The 16,857-nt window shown below is 43.0% G+C and overlaps 5 protein-coding genes across 5 annotated transcripts; 2 read left to right on the top strand and 3 right to left on the bottom strand.

The window, feature by feature from the left end:
- Window positions 1-75: 75 nt before the first annotated feature.
- EAE97_001564 (uncharacterized protein) lies at window positions 76-1,574 on the bottom strand (the record flags this gene model as incomplete). The annotated part of the gene is made up of 3 exons (XM_038872075.1): window positions 76-1,073; window positions 1,137-1,284; window positions 1,332-1,574. The coding sequence occupies 3 exons, from the start codon at window positions 1,572-1,574 to the stop codon at window positions 76-78; spliced, it is 1,389 nt and encodes a 462-aa protein (XP_038736633.1).
- A 608-nt stretch (window positions 1,575-2,182) lies between these two features.
- EAE97_001563 (uncharacterized protein) lies at window positions 2,183-6,354 on the top strand (the record flags this gene model as incomplete). The annotated part of the gene is made up of 2 exons (XM_038872074.1): window positions 2,183-5,271; window positions 5,319-6,354. 2 exons carry the CDS (start codon window positions 2,183-2,185, stop codon window positions 6,352-6,354), a joined length of 4,125 nt encoding a protein of 1,374 aa, XP_038736632.1.
- Window positions 6,355-7,628: 1,274 nt separating this feature from the next.
- EAE97_001562 (uncharacterized protein) lies at window positions 7,629-9,033 on the top strand (the record flags this gene model as incomplete). Its single annotated transcript, XM_038872073.1, has 3 exons — window positions 7,629-7,849; window positions 7,923-8,220; window positions 8,299-9,033. The coding sequence occupies 3 exons, from the start codon at window positions 7,629-7,631 to the stop codon at window positions 9,031-9,033; spliced, it is 1,254 nt and encodes a 417-aa protein (XP_038736631.1).
- A 1,660-nt stretch (window positions 9,034-10,693) lies between these two features.
- On the bottom strand, window positions 10,694-11,483 carry EAE97_001561 (uncharacterized protein; the record flags this gene model as incomplete). Its single annotated transcript, XM_038872072.1, has 2 exons — window positions 10,694-11,349; window positions 11,417-11,483. The coding sequence occupies 2 exons, from the start codon at window positions 11,481-11,483 to the stop codon at window positions 10,694-10,696; spliced, it is 723 nt and encodes a 240-aa protein (XP_038736630.1).
- Window positions 11,484-12,415: 932 nt separating this feature from the next.
- Window positions 12,416-14,026, bottom strand: EAE97_001560 (uncharacterized protein; the record flags this gene model as incomplete). The annotated part of the gene is made up of 1 exon (XM_038872071.1): window positions 12,416-14,026. The coding sequence occupies one exon, from the start codon at window positions 14,024-14,026 to the stop codon at window positions 12,416-12,418; it is 1,611 nt and encodes a 536-aa protein (XP_038736629.1).
- Window positions 14,027-16,857: the final 2,831 nt, after the last annotated feature.

The raw sequence follows: 16,857 nt of genomic DNA, 5'->3' as shown, positions 1-16,857 counted from the left end.
TACAGTTTTGCAACAACGCATTTTCGTTCATTCATATGCTCGTGAATATCATTCAATTTCAGCCCCGTCTCATGCTTAAGCACTGGAGAGCAACTGTTCTTCTTCACCTCCCAGACTATTCGCAGCACTCCTCGTCTTTCTCTCACCGTATCTCGTTCTCCACCCTTCCCAAGCATTCCACAACCTAGAAGATTGATTGAAACCATGACACAGCATACCAGCTAAGAACCCAATCCCGTCGTTCTTGAATGCGAGCAGAAACCCAACGGTCATGAACATTACTGTCCATCTCTCCTTTCTTTCCTCGTCTGAAAGCTGCCTATGGCGTTTTATCGTTTGTGGTTGGGCAGAATCTGATCCAACACTCGATTCCGATATTTCCCACAGGTCTCGAGCTCCGTAATTAAGACTTTCTCCCACTTTTGCCAATTCTAGACCAGCTGCTACGACCATGATTCCAAGCAAACTCTTTGGATATTGTCTCAATAGGCCCACAAGCGTCTCACCGAAAAACAATCCCAAGATCATCTTAAAGGCACCAAGGATGATTATACTTGCACCGCTTCTGGCTCCGAATCTATACTGAGCAGCGAGTCCTCCTGAACCATGACAAACAGGCATAGCACCAAACCAGCCACCAATTAGATTCATTAGTGCGACACTGATACCAATCGAAGTAACACCTGGGGCTGGAATGTTTGGCAAGAGATCAGATGCCAAAAAATTGACAGCAATAATGGAGTTCAAGGTTGTAAGGGGAATTTGTCCTAGACCAGCGTCGAGTGCCCCGAATTTGAACGAAGTCGCGGACGGAACATAAATTTGAGGGTGCCATAATCTAAATGAAGGTAGGTGACTAAAGCCCGTGATATACAATGACAACACAAGTCCAAGAACGAATATAGCTAGAGCATATGGTAGCTTTGGAAGCTTCTGCGTGATTAGCAGAGCGATGAAGGCGAAAAGTGCCCATATCAAGTTGTCGGCAGCATTTGGAGTCGTCCAACCCAAAGGTTGAAGAAGACTTGAGCCAGCGGATAATATCAGAGACAAGCCGGCTCCCACTTGAATACCTGGAAACATACTTAACACAGAAACTTTATTGATTTAGAAATTGCTTCGGCAAAAAGACCTACCTTTGACGACGGGTGTAGGTATCATACGTGTAAACCATCGAAGAAGTCCTGTAGCGCTTAAGATTAAAACCACGCCGGCTACAGTATAACCAGCAGAAATGGTTTCTTCAATCGAAAAGTTCCTTGAGATGGCTACAGCAGCAATAGCCTAGAGAATGATTAGCTAGGATTGTGGCTAGCTACAAGAGAAATCACCTTCATAGGCTGTACTGGTAGAGGTATACCAAAAGCAACACCGGTCAATACATTCCATATGCCTGAAAAAAAAAGACTTGTTGAGAGAGATATTGAATTGTTAATCGCAAGAGCAATCATCAGTGGTAATAAAGTTCCTAGATCACCAAAGGCACCTGATATCTCTGCTAAAGGAGAATCTCTCAGCGAGGCCACATTGTTTTGAGATCTAGCTTTCAACCGCTGGAGATATGTGGTTGTCATATTTTGTTGTAGGACAATATCAAATTAGATATATGGGATACAGACTTGCAGTGAGGGGGGACTTGATGGCTTCGTGATGCCTTTATGTTGATTTTCTTTCAGTATTTCATCTAGAAGTACAACTACCGCGTATATGTGGCAGATGTTGAACACAAATCTTTGTCGAACAGGACAAAAGGGAAAAACGTCTCAATATATAAAAACGGGAGACAGTTCACGATATCTTCGATAGTCCGGGCTTACGAATTTCTACATGGTCATGAGGAACTGATATGATCGGAAATAGAAGTGACAAGTCGGATATCATACGTGGGGCAGGCCCGGGGTGCGGTTATCAAGGTGGCACGGTGGGTCATAGTTTTTCAGCCACATCTCCACGCGCACTTAAACTTTATGCTTGCTCGTCGCGTACACGTCTTTTTGGAACGCGTTCTAATATCGAAGCACAAAACTCTCCAATCCTTAAACATTTCTTCTACTTGTACTTACAATTAACTATTATACAACTACAAACAATGATTTGATGATTCTTATTTTATGATTACGCTCAACTTTACATACGATTGTGTTAATTTTTCTCGGTCATAAATATATTATAATTAATCACAATGGCTTCATCCCGAGAATCTTCGCCTGGAGCGTCTACATCTCCAATGGAGTTGACACCCAAATCAAAGATCAGAGCTGTTTTGGCGGCTGCAGGACTTAGTGAATCTGATGAAGAGAGCGTCTCTGGAAATGCAAGGAAAAGAATAGCCTCACGAAAACCAAAGTCGGATATCTTCAATGCAAACTCTCAGTCAACGGTACTGGGCGGGACGAAAGCTTCAATCGATGTCGAGAGCCAGTCATCTTCAGATGAAGAAGAAATAGCAAGGCCAAGGGGTCGAATGGCTGCGCGTATGCAAGCTGCATTGGACGGATCAGACGACGATCAGCTCGTGGCGAATAATCCGAGAGAGAGGGTCAGGAGACTCATGAAGAACAAACCAAGGCCAGAGTCACCGAAGGTCGCAGATGATGAAAGTCATGCCGATGAAAGTGATATACCAGTGGTTCTGCGAAGACGTAAGATGGGAAGTTCACCTCGCCAGACACCCGTCAAATCAATCCCTCGACAAGAATCTGCTTCTCCTGGACTTTTCGTCACACCTAGTGCTGGCAGGTCGGCCACGCCACAGGCCGATGCTTCCGATCCAGATGACCTTCAAACGGACTCGATATCGAAATCAAATAAAACTTTCCAGGACTTGGTTGCCAGGAAACGCCAAGAACGGCATGCGAAAGAAGCGGAAGATAGAAAGAAGAAGGCTGCGAAAGCTGAAGAAAGGAAACGACTGGCCGCATTGATCGAAGATGACAATCAACTTGAAAGCGAGGATGAAGGAGGACAACGACTTACACAGCAAAATCGTCCAACCCGGAAGGCTAGCAAGAGAGCTATCGAGGAAATGCACAGAGAGACTCAGCGACTGTCGAGGAACATGCAATTGGCTCACAAAGCTACAAATAAGAAGAAGATCACTAAACAGAGCTTGTTTGCCAAATTTGGCTACAGACAAACTGAGGGGACTAATACTGTTTCTTCTGACCCTGCTAGACCCACAAGTTCAAGTCCTCCGCCCGCACCACAATCAGACATTGAGATGCAAGAAACACCGCCCACATCTCCACCAGATGATTTGGACACTCACGATAAACGAGAGGCCGCCGGTCCTTCTATGGTTACAAGCACAGCTATGGATATGGGGGATGAAGAGGGCTTGCCTACTCTTGAGGAAGCTCTGGAATCGTCACCACCTTCAAGGAGAGACAAGGGCAAAGGAAAGGCTGTCGACACAGACCTGACCGAAGCTTTATCTGAGAAGAAGCCTGTCTTCAAGCAGCGACCAATTCAGATAAGGCCAGCGAAAGTCAGTACTGGTGACTTGGAGCTTGATTCGGATAGTGATCTCGAGATTGTGAAACCAAAGAAATCTACTCGCAATGCCAAATTAGATGCGATATTTAAGCGTATTCCGGAAAAACAAGCCAAGGAACCTCACTCGATGGTGGCTTTACGAATGCTTGCACACCTTGGATCGCCTGGAAAGCAAAATTCTGGAAGAAATAAAATACCATCGATTACAGCCCAAGATCTACAAATCAGTCTTCAATTAAAGGCAAGGCAACAAGCACACCGAGAAAGAGAGGAGCGACTCCAGGCCCTTAGAGATCGAGGAATCATCGTACAGACTGCCGAGGAACGAGAAAAGGAGATGGCAGAGGTTGATGACTTACTCGCTAAGGCTCGCCGTGAAGGAGAAGAGATTCAGGCAAGGGAAAAGGCAGCTGCTAAGAGAGAGCGTAAATTCAATGGTGAAGTAGATCCACTGGATGATAGCAGCGACGATGAGGACTGGCAAGAGACGAATGAAATACCGGAAGAGGAAGAAGTTTCCGGCTCAGAAGATAACGAGCATGAGGACTCTGAAAATGAAGAAAGTGGTGAAGATGAGGATGAGGAAATTGAGGAAGAAGAGGCAATTGAGAACCCCGTACCTAATCCCTTATTCGACAATGAGGCGGAGGAAGATGGAGAATCTGAAATTGATCTTTCTATACCAGAAGATCAAGTTAATCTCATGGATGCCGAGGACGAAGAAGAAACTCTACCTGTCCATCGGCGGTCCAGAAAATCGAGAGTCTCGAACATTATCTCCGATGACGATGAAGATGAGGATCTTCTCACAAAGACACCCAAAGCTCCCAGAACTCTATCTTTGTCGCAGCCGCGAACAGACTCACCGGTAATCCCAACTTCAGTTCTTCGTTCAGCAACTAAAACATTCATACCTGGCTTACCCATAACGGGCCCTGCTGGACTCGGTCTTACACAGATATTCCAGGGTACAATGGATGATAGCCAAGATATATTTGAATCATCAAATTCAGAGCCACAAACCTTAGACGTAAAGGAACACTCCTTGGATTTCCTTCGCCGAAGAGCTATGCCTGAGCTGCCCGATTTTGTTCCTACTATGATTGACGAAGAAACACAAGACATGGTAATGGATAGTCAAACACAAATACCAGCATCACAACCAGCAGACAATGAAACACAGGGAATCCAAGTCTCATTCTCACAATCGCAAATTCATGATTTTGACAGTTTGGTCGAGAACCCATTATCAACCCAAGCCTCCGAATTTCCCAATACTCAGGATAAAGGATTCTCGATGATCACACCCATTAAATCTCGATTTATGGATCCACCTTCGACCGCAGGCACATTTACGATGGGATCACAATCTACTCAAACGATTGGTGATAATATTCAAGAAACGCCTATTGTGAAGAGGAAAGGAAAGCTCCGCAGAAGGGCCCGAGCCATCTCTATGTCCGATGAGGATGAATCATTGAATGCTACTCGAGAGGATAACAATCAAAATGATGACTTTGAAATTACCGCCGACGCTTTTGATGTCATGCGTAAAGCCGCCAAAAGGAAGCCGAAGGTTGTTGAAGAATTTGATAAGAAAAAGAGTAATGCTAAGAACATGGTCAATGAACAAGCCGAGGAATCAGAAGACGAGTATGCTGGTTTGGGTGGCGCCAGTGACGATGAAAGTGGAGGGGAAGAGGATGCTTTTGTCAAAGAAATGATAGATGATGAAAAGAAAGACATCGACGAGAGCGAACTTGCCAAATTCTATGCGTAAGTTGTTGAAATTCAAACAAATGTGTCATTGCTAACCATTTTAGTGACCGCGAGAGAGCAAGCGATGAGAAGCAAATAGAGAAGCTTTACAATGATATCTCCAAGGGCATGCTTCGACGCAAACGAGGTGCCGATTATGATCTTTCGGACTCGGATGATGGTGGAGAAGCACGCCAGCGCCGAAAACGCGCAGCAGAAGCCAAGATGCGTAAAGCTTTACTTGCAGACGAAAAGATTGGAAAGATTGCACAGAATCCCAAAAAGGAGGCTTTCCTTCGTGCAATCGAGGATCGAGGAAGTGACGATGAGATGGGATTTCTAGATGACTTCCAAGAAAATGACGATACTTCTGACTCACAATCTCAAACCCAAAACGACGAATCTCAGCAACCTATACCGAACCAGACTGGAGAAGCCATGGGCCCTCCGTCAAAACGTAAGCATTCTGATAGCACTGGTTATGTCCGACCACCACCACACTTGCGACGTACAGGGAAGAAGCCCTCGAATTTATCAGAGGTTCGAGAATCACTGTCAAGTCTCATTGAAGATACTCATGCTATGGTTACTTCAACAAATTCCGAGTCTGATTCAGATGATGATCTGGAAATTGAAGGGGGCCCAGAACAACGGACTCGAAAGAATCGTGATCCTTTCGCCATACGCAGAACGGGAACGTCCATCATCGACAGAATACAACTGAAGCGTGAATCTTCGAGCAATGTTGCTGCCAACAATGAACGTCTAGCATTCGCAGCACCTTCATCGCAACCAGGTCACAGGGTAGTACCTCTATTGAGAAAAGCCACGACAAATAGCAGTATTTTATCTGGAACATCAAGCACTGGTGTAAGCATTGGTATGTCAGCAACAGAGCGGATGGCTGGTGGCAAGGACGAAGGATCAGGTATCAGGAGAGGGGGAGGCAAGCATAGTGGAGTGAACTCTTTTGTCAGGGAAAGTGAACGGAAAGCTATGATGGAGAAGAAGGAAAAGAGAAGAGAACAGAAGAAATTCAAGGGAGTGGAAAGTAGGCGCAAGGCCGTTGGTGGTTTGTTTGGAAAAGGTACATTCGAATAAGGTTATTCTGCACTGGGTCAGACTGGATTGTCTATGTCTGGATTAGCATTAGGTGTTTCTGGTGTAAACAAATTGGCAGGAGCCATAGGGTTTTTGAGATTTGATGTTGAATTATTCATGATGTTAATGCCAAGATTTTATATCCTGATCTTTTCTGCCGTGTGATATTATAAATTGCTGCACCCCCGCGAATTTTGTTTGTTGAAGGAACGAGCAAGCTCCAAATTGTACTTTGCAATACCACACTTACATCAGATTTTATAGCGAGCCATTACACAGCATGAGAATCGTTTGAGGGCGATGTTAGAATCAAAAATAATGTGCAATCCAAGCAAAACAATGAATATAGGTTCATGTCATAGATCAGCCCATATATACCAGTATTCGCGTCAACCTTTGCCAACATAACTCCATCTTCCCTTTGCATCATAGCCCATTGTATCCTTCCAAGATCATCCCAACAAATGATTGCAAGCCCGAGCACGCGATCAAATGCCACAATAACCAAGTGATACAAATCGTTCTTCATCCGGTTCACCGTCCATATCTCATCCCAAATATTAATAGAATTAGCATAAAGTTACCACATAGAAATTCCCAAGACGTACACACCTCCCCTGCATACAAAGTACATACCATATCTTCCTAAACCCACAATAAGTGACCGGATAATAATGTGTAACATGGACGAGTCTGGATTTTCCTGCATGTCCGACTGCTGGAATGAGAACCCATGTTGCGACCGGCTGAAGTGGACTGAAAGTAAGGAACGTGGGACTCGGTGGAAGAGCCGGAGTGGAGGGAAAGGTATAGTTTAAATGTCTATCACGAAATAGAAACCACTTCTTTTTATCAGATCTTTTTTGATCTGATAAAGAAAGGGGTGGAGACCCATTGACTAAGAGGACGCTAGAGACCGAGAAACGGACGAGGGACGAGGGAAATACCTGTTCTGTTATATTGTCGGTCGGAACTTCTTATCACTTTATGAACTTCCTTTTTATTGTTTGTCTACTCGAGTCTTAGGTTATGTTTCACTTTGAGTCAATAAAAGGAGAAGAACAATTCAATTGTTAAAAAATCAAATCTTCTTACAAGTTTCTTGTGTGTAGTCTAAATAAGAAACAATCACACGTCAACATCTGATTGTTGTTCATTCATATCCATTTCCTTATCCTTATCGTCATCACTATCGTCATCATTCATACCATTCCTATCATCTACCACAACATCTATAGTCTCCTCTTCCTACACAACACTCTTCAAATTCCAAAATGGTAGTATTTATCGATTTAGAAGATGATTCCGAACCTCCAGAGCAAGTGGGAAATGAATTGAGCCATTTGCAGAATGGAATAAATGGATTTCAAAAGCCTGTTTGGGGCGGATTTGGGGAGGCGAATAAGAGAGTAAATGCACTTGCATTGACGTTGGATCAAGACGACAGGGTGAATCCAAATAAAAATGTCATCACAGAGGCATTGGGCTGTTATCCGTCAGTTCTTGTTCATCATTAATTATATTCACTTGTGAATCATACAATCAGGAAGAGGCTAATATTCTCGCAGTATCATATCTGCCATAGCATCTAATATCGACCTCAACACTCTCGATGCACTCTCTCATACATGCCGTCAAGTTCGAGTCAATCTACTTCAATTTCGCTCCAAGCTTCTCACATCAACTCTTCATTGCGAAAACGAGGATGTAGAGCTCGATCCCGAACATACATTTCGTTATCGAGCGCGGGCCGCAGATTACTATTTTGTTGAAAGCGGACGCGATGCACACGGTAGTGGGAAAGTGGGTGATTGTGCTAGAGATCTGGTAGGGGAGTGTCGCAAGTGCGGAAGGGTGGTTTGTAGGGTATGTGTTATTAAAGGATATTGGGATCTGTATAGGCGCTGTGTCCACATATTATAGAGGCTAATTCTGTGCAAACAGAACTGCACTATTAAACCGCCTGGCCCCGTTCTCTTACGTCATCGTCATCGACGCATGTGTAATACATGCTCGAAGGCTCCTCTTTCTTCTTTGGTCGCTGGCTCTTCATCATCATGTTGCCCCTCTTCTTCCTCAAATACACATGATCATACCCTTTCATTATCCCCTGAAACAATCAAAGCTTCTCTTTGCAGTTGCCCAACAGCTGTGTGGCTCTGTCAGCCCTGTGGGCGATCTCTCCGCTCCACCGATCAAGAATACGAAGGCATCTGGAAATGGCGTACACGCTACCTTCCATCCTTAGGCGGGCTCGGCGTTGGCATTGGCGAAGGAAATCGTGGTGTTCCTTGCGGCCGTGGTAGTACCTGTTTAGCCGCCATAGAAGTAGAACAAGAAACCGACTGTGACGCCGAAGACGCGCGTGAATTCGAAGAATCTAGTCGAGCCGGGTCTCCAGCATCTAGTCCAGGAGGAAGTATATTTGGAGGCACGAGTCCGAATAGCAGTGAGAGGAACTTAACTCTAGGGCCTGGATATGCAAGACATGAAATTGAGGGGATTGGAGGGGTCATGAAGAAGAAGAGGGTTAAAATGGTGAAGGTAGGGGCTTGTGTGCCAGAATTTGGTGATGAGAAAAGTGCGGGGAGATATTTGGTTAGGGAGATGGAGGGGAAGGCAAGGAGTTGGTGTGGGTGGTGTCATAGGGTTGTGAAGGGGAGTGACGACGTCGTCTAACGAGCTAAGCTAGCGAAGTGGCGGATAGAATGAAAGGGGCAGAGTGTAGGGGTGAAGGGGTTTCAATGAGTATCGAAAAACAAACAAGAATTAAGGATACTGATATGTCTGGTAGCGATGTAGATAGAGGTATGAAGGAATAGCACACAACGTGCACGAAAACTGGGAATTAGGATACCTAAGTATATGCACATGGGCGATGATGATATGCAAGCATCAGGGGACGAAGCGTTTACCTATTGAATTAATGACCCTTTTATTCTTCATCTTTTCATTCCAAATCATGATCTTACTTTTCAATTAATAAGCTACATTGGTGAAGCTAATTACTCACTTAAACCATACGCAGAATATCAGTACGCATCCGAGGCTAAATGGATATCGTGCAAAGGAGATATGTAATTTACTTTCTAGATCATCAAACTCACACAATACATATTTCTGCTTGTTTCTGCGATTTCATAAGAGCTTTTGTAATCTACAAACTTTTCTACTTGGGCTTAGAGGTAAACGAGATAATGAGATAATGAGATAATGATATTTGATAGTCAAAGAACGTGCAGACTCATTTCTTTCGCTTCTCTCGCGTAACTTCCTTCTCCCTTACATCGCTCTGATAACACTTTCAATATCCACGCACTCAATCACATTACTCTGACGCTTCTTCCAAATTTCTCATTTTTGTTGCATATCTGCTTTAGGTTCTTGAGCTTGGAGAAAGAACTCTAGAACTTGGTAATCTTACTTTCGAAGTCGTGGCTATGGTAAGATTAGGTACTAGATAGGTATCTTCGTCATTTTTGTGTGTCCTAGTATATGCATTTCGCTGTGCTCGTTTAATGGAGTGGGTATCTACTCGTAGAATTTTCGGAGGACAGTGGAAGGGTGTGTTGTATAGATATAGGTACTTGGGGATTTGAGGATTTGAGGATTTAAGTCTGGGAGTGCTCTGCTCTGTAGTTAGTGCCGTGTGGTCGGAGTTTGTTTGTTTGTAATGTAATGTAATGTAATTTAATATAATGTATCTGGTGGATTGGAGGTAGATGTTTAGTTGGTAGGTGATGTAAGATTATCATGGATGGGTGTGCGTTTTAACACTGAGTGTTTTTCTCGCTGTTTGGAAAGAAATATCGTTTCTACTTACTGGTCACTCGTTTTCCTGCTTCATCACGTCTTTTGCTTTTGTGGAGATTTCTTGGATTCGAGGATTCTTTTTCTTGACTTGATTTGAATAACTTGAACGTCTGGTTTGTTGTCAAATGAGATAAATTGTGAGATATTGCAAATAAAACATCAGGAGATTGGAAGTTTTCTTTGGGATATCAATGAAATTTCTATGCTCATCTTCTTGGTATCATACAGTGCAAGTGCAAGTGAAAGAAGTACAGTAGCGACGCTGCAGAATGAGAACTGAGTAATATCAAGTCTATGTAAGGAAGTATTCTTCATCACTTTGTAGATAGTTCACAAATACATGACATCTAACAAGAAACCATTGCCATCAATTTTGAGTATACCACTCTATCTCTTCTTAAAAATATAACAAGAACATGACAAATCCCCGACATCTCTCCTTTCTCCTCTTTACCAATTGAAATCTATCCATCTATCATCTCATCCTTTCGCATCTCGTCACCATTATAATCTCCTCTCCAGCCCACTAAACAACACTTCCCGGCTCCAACGCCGGCTCATCTTTCTTCCTCCGAAACTTCTCCACAAATCCCTCGTCAAAACTCTTCATCTCCTTTTCATTTGTACTCTTTACCCTTCTCAACGACCAGAAATTATAAAACACAAATAGAATACCCGTTGTACACGCAATTATGGCGGTAACTATCGCAGTGATCCTATGCGCAGATGGGGAGTAAGTAGATGTATATTGTAATAACAAGACATATTTTGGAGAAGAAAAAAACAACCAAATTGCTCCCTCTGCTCGCCCAACAAAATTAATTTCCTTATAAAGAAAACTTCCCACCCACCTAGCAGTAATACTCCACGCTCCCTTTTGCTGACCATAAACCCCCACCAGCGTCCTGACGAATCCCGCAACACTGTTGAGACAACCCGGGAGGAATATTTTATTCAAAAGCCACACGTAATTTCGTCGATGTGTATGCCACAGCCATAGCATACCCATTGCACCGATACCACAGCTGAAACTTGCAATCCAGAGAAGCGGGATATTCTTTGCAGCGTGGAGAATATGTTGGGTGGTTGCATCTGGGAGATCGGAGGGAAGGGAAGAAGAGGGAAGAGATTGGAGAGAGGTGAATGTGCCCGGGAAGATTATGAAGCCCGCCAGAAGGATCCCTCGAGGGTGTTAGAGTAGGTGGAATGGTGATTGGGGAATTGAGATTCGAGGGGTAAGATGACTTACAAATAAAGAATGATATGTATATGTTGTGCATGCGGGGAATAGTGTCAAGAGAAAGAAGCATATTCATATATCTCGTTTGCACGCTATTCTATCTATTTAAGCCGGCCGGTCTCACAGATTTCAAAGTCGAATTTCCTGTGATAGTTGAAGAATTTGATTTCTTCGATCCATGACGGAAAGGTTGATGAGAGGTCGATTGGGGGATTGTTTGGGTTTTGGATGGCTTTGGCGAAGTAACTTGAGATCGTATTTTTGTTGTACTGTTACGATTAAGTCTTCCATCGCCAGTGTAGGTACTTTTTGGTGGGTCTATTGGAAGGGTGTTTGACCGAGGCATATTCGATTGTATTTTTGCAGGGGAGCTCAATGTCTTAGTTTAAAGTGAACTTTATTTCAGGGGAAAGTGGACGTTTATGATTCATGCTAGATAACATGTGAATCATTGTAAAAAACCAAAAAAAAATTTATGGCACAGTTTTGTGAATTGGGAATATCATGTCATGTTTTGGACGAGATGAATCAAGGTATCGATCGGATTTCCAATTGAGAACTATACTACCATGCCTGAGAAAAAGTTGCCACGGGACTATAGATTTATCTCGACACCATTCGGAGACAATTTCTGCTATTGTATTGAATCAATGTTGATCACAGTACCCGATAGGAGGTTATTCGTAAATGGTTTGATATCATGGGGGTGGGGCCAAAATCAAGATTTACCCCTGGCGCTTGCAAATGCGTGATGACGTGAATTTGGTTTTGCGAGGAGAATAGACGAAGTCCTTTTCAAATTTGAGAAAACTACTCAAGATAATATCGCAAGCAGAGAACAACATAATTGTAATCCTAATCTGAAAATAGGCACAGTAGCTTTTGTGATAGGTTCAATTATTGGGTCTTTCAAATATAGAATGGACAAGGAAGCTTTTCCTGACATTTCCGGTATTTCCCTACCAACGCCAACGCTATGCAAAAAAAGACAATTCCTCATTAGACTTCCTATTTTACCCCAGCCACAAGCAGATCTAGCATACCCTTGACCTGCATCGCCTTTTGTGACCTTTCTACTTCTGCCCTTACACGTCGATGTAAGAACCTGATTTGGCGTTCTAATTCTGGCGATTCAGAGGTATACTCTGCGTATATGTCCAAGAGCAGCATAGCAGCATCAGTACATATGGGAACATATCGAGGATCAGTAATATGTTTTGATACCCATTTGAAAATTGGTTGTATTGTAGTCTCGTCACGCTTTTCGAATGCTGCTCGCATGGCACTTCTGTGTCGAAGCGCTGTGAGAAGTGTAAGAACAGTGACTGCGGGGAGGCCTTTCTGGAGTACACAATCTAGCGCTTGATGATATCGACCGAGTTGGAGTTCACGCTCCCATTCTGGGGCCTTTCGCTTTGTTGAACGTGCATTACCCTCAATTACCACATCTGCTCCTTCTCCCATAAAATCCATTCCTCTGAGCCTCTTTTCTACTCCGCTAGTGTGTTTTCTCTTCTTGTTCTTCTTATCGTATTCCTCTAATGTACCGTCGAGCAAGGCTTGCATCTCTTTCGCTCTTTCTCTTTCTTTCACCTTTTGCTGGCCTGATAGTCGTGTTTTGATGGATAAGACACCAGATTGCATACCTACAACCAAATGCTTGTCCTCACGATTGACACCAGAGCTAACAACATTGACTGACAAAACAGGAGCTGAGTATTTGAGTCCAGTTACAACATTCCATCCCGTGGTTTCAAAAACCTTGACATGGCCATCCAAGCCACCACTAACCAGTCTAGTAGCGTTTGATGCGAGGCACAATGAAGTCACAGTCTTCTGATGGTTCTTGATGATGTGCAATGGCTTTCCAGCAACCAAATCAAGGACCGAGATTTGGTTATCAGCTGCAGCAAGAACGGTGGTCCCGGAAGGCATAGGAAGTACAGTCTCGATTGGTGCGGCATGCTTGAAAGTCATAGCTGCTCTAGCTGGAACTCTAGGATCCCATAATCTGACAGTCTCGTCGTAACTACCAGTCAAGATCATATTCGACATTGACCCAGGCATGAAAGCACCACTTCTAACATAATCGGTATGTCCAGTGAAGGTAGTTGTACTTTCTTGACTTGGCAGATCCCAAAGCTTAACAGTTCTATCATCACTAGCACTCATGAGAGTTGTCAATTCTGTTGGCGAAAACTTTGTGGTCCAAACTGGCTGCTTGTGTTCTTCCCAAGTTTTTAAGATGGCTCTTGAATTCACATCAAAGACCTGTATCTTTCCCGTTTCGTCACCTGCCACCATAACACGTCCATCTCGTCGAATCTCTCCGCTATGCGCAACATCTGAGAACCGAGTGATAGTCTTTACTAATTTTCGTGTGCGAATTGAGTAGATCTGGAGTCGAGTACCAGTTGTAACACAGAAGTAATCATTTCCGGAAGGTGATAAAGCGTTTGTTGGTGGAGGAGGGAACGATATGTGCGTAATAGGATAATTCGTTGGTGATGGAATGAGTTGCTGGGAGCGAAAACCCTTCCAATATCGTTGTTCAGGTGTAATTGGCGAAGGAGCAGTAGGGAGTTTAACGGCCGGTAGACCTATCACTGGCGCGGACATCTTGATTACTTACAAAGGGAAAGGTAAAATTAAGATGTCGCAGAAAGAATTTAATATTTCAGATTGAGAAAGCTTGCGATGCGATACGCAAAAAAAAAAGTTAAGGACGGGATCTGGGCTATTTTTCCCGACAATCCACTAGGCCATTCTAAGTTAGCCAAGGCTATACCTGCCATTATTGGAGTTCAGATCTTTTCATCACTGTTTCATTTGGCCCATTCATTCATTCATTCATTCATTCATTATGTATGAGTGCGAAGTTGGTAAAATACCTAGGTATACACAGTACTTGATATTTGGTTGCATTACTCTCTATGGCAGAGCTCCATTTGTCTCAGAATTATCTTATGTACTTATCCCAGCCTTGGTAGTTAGTAATGGTGGTGCTTTAGAACAGTACATACCTGACTACCCAGGTAGGTAGTGATAGGACCACAGTTTCATACTGTGCTAAATCTCACAAAGACAGTGTTGAGGTAGTCTATCTCAGATTAATTTGTATCTACAAGTGTAGCTTGCATCTACCTTTCCATGTCCTTCCTGTGAATCGTCAAATCATTAACCACTGTTATCTAGCATTAAGTTTAAGTTCAACACATTCTGTTATTCACATACTCACAAGTCACAAATTCATATCCAAAGTCTACAGAAGGTACTCTGTGACTTTACTCTTGCAAAATCCAGTTTAAGTTGAGAGGGTGAGATACCCTCTGCTGGCTGAGAAGCACTTGTATATTGATCTCCCTTGTCTTTGATTAAAATGCTCTCAAAACCAAACTGATAATTCAAGTGGTATATCAATGTTTACACTGACGGCTACCTGTCTTTTTTCTGAATATACTCTGCTCTATTCTCATCTCTTGTCCTGCTCAATACTATTCATATTCTAGTCTTGAATACACCGCATATCATCTATCTTGTCAAGGATACTAAAAATGATCTCCCATGCCAAATTCTGCATTCAAAGCCCCAAAATTGATGAAAACGCAAAACTCAATTACTCTCCGAGACTCAACGCGTATTGCTACACAGCATATTATCAGAATAAGACCTGCTAGGTGAGAAGTGTTTGGTAGTTTGATTCACTCTTGTGATGATACAACTTAAGAAATCTGCCTGTCAAATTCACAAATGTGTTTTTTGTTGAATTTTGACATCACTACGAGAAATGAAAGCATCAAGATCAATCTGCCCAGAAATTAAGCTATAGCAATTTTGATTCAAAAAAACTCTTGTCCATAACTCAAGTTTTGCGATACAATCGAGTTTATGGTCATTATTATTCAATGAAAAATAAGGAAAAATAAAAGCCCCAATGTCTTTCGCTCTACAGAAGAGCAAGAAGTCTCTCCGAAAAGAGTCAACTGACCTCCCCGAATCTTCTTTGCACGACGTCCTGTTTCCCCAACTTGTTACTACATTCTATCTCAGCTTCATTCCTGCAGCCCCAAACGCCGAATCCCATTATCCTGCGCCGCAAAGTAAAATTGACGATCTCAACATCAACCACACAGCCATGACTATAATGAACCAAAGCGGATCGGTAGGTATGTCTATGCTCCATGATGCGATTCCAAGACTCTCGGGTTGTACTGAGGACTGATTATAAATCGTGGGATCATTTCATTCTCTTTCGCTTGTTTGAAATGATCAAAGGCAAAATCGCCAAAGGAATTGATCTAGCTATTCTTCGAGGTTCGATGTCGCTCGCCGAGTGGGTGTTTGTATTTCAGTGGGATTCTTGACGAGTATCACTTCCACCTCTCGGATAAATATCAGATGCCGCAACAGTTCCTCCTCCTCCAAGAACGGCGCTCTGTTCTTTCTTACACCGCTATTGATGGTCCATCCTTTTGTCTCGATATGTTGATCAGAGAAACTAACCCAATTGCCAATATGACACATGCGACAATAGCCAAGACGATAATGTTAGACATGCTGTTAATGGCCTAGATCTGTGTACAAGAACGACTTGAGGTAGAGTGACAGTAGGAAGCTTATTGTGCAAAGGTTGAATGAAGTCCTGATGTTACAGACGTGTTTAGACGATGAATATAATAGAGACTGACAAGAATATTGGACAGTAAATTTCCTTTGCAAAATGAGCTAAGGCAAAGAAGGCAAAATTGCGATGTGAAGAGAATGCAAGAGATGCTGTTGACGAACAGGAGAAAGCAACAGAAAATATACGAATACTTCCAGCTTTATATATCTGTCAAATTTTCCTTATTTGCACACATTACAACTTTGTTATTGGGGTATTATTATTCTCCTTGTATATGATTAAATCTGTATAGGGTAAGTCAGCCAAGGCATTCATCCAGTGCATGTACTAGCTTACATCGAACATGGACCCCTATGACAGAATTAGAAAGATACAACATCTACTTGCCGTATAAGCCTCTTACTCGTATCAGCACCAAAATCTACCTAGACTGAAGCTTTTGAATTAGCATATTGCTCTTGGATTCAAGAAAGTTATCCATTCCAATCAGATTCTGGCCTCGTATACGTTCGTCTACCATTCGCTGGCTAGATCACAAATAGAATCAATGGATCAAGGCTAGTTCAGCAGTTAATTTCGTGTATGCTAGTATCCAAGGCCCAGTCAGCTGTCAAAATCCGACTCGAGACAAAGCTCCCCTTGCAGTAGAAGCTACCGACCATTGGTATTTTAGGAATTGAATTCTCCACTAATCCAAAAGAGCCAATCGCATTACGCTGTGTACGGCCCACGAAACATTTTCACAAAAGGATTACACGGGTGGAATTGACGGAATTGACTACCGATCATCTCCAATCGTCTATAATCTTCCCTGTTTCAGTCAAAG

This window comes from Botrytis byssoidea, assembly GCF_014898295.1.
Source record: "Botrytis byssoidea strain MUCL 94 chromosome Unknown BBYS_003, whole genome shotgun sequence".
NCBI classification, from domain to species: Eukaryota; Fungi; Ascomycota; class Leotiomycetes; order Helotiales; family Sclerotiniaceae; genus Botrytis; species Botrytis byssoidea.
Note: the sequence above shows the minus strand (reverse complement) of the source record. Positions and strands in the feature narration are given on the sequence as shown.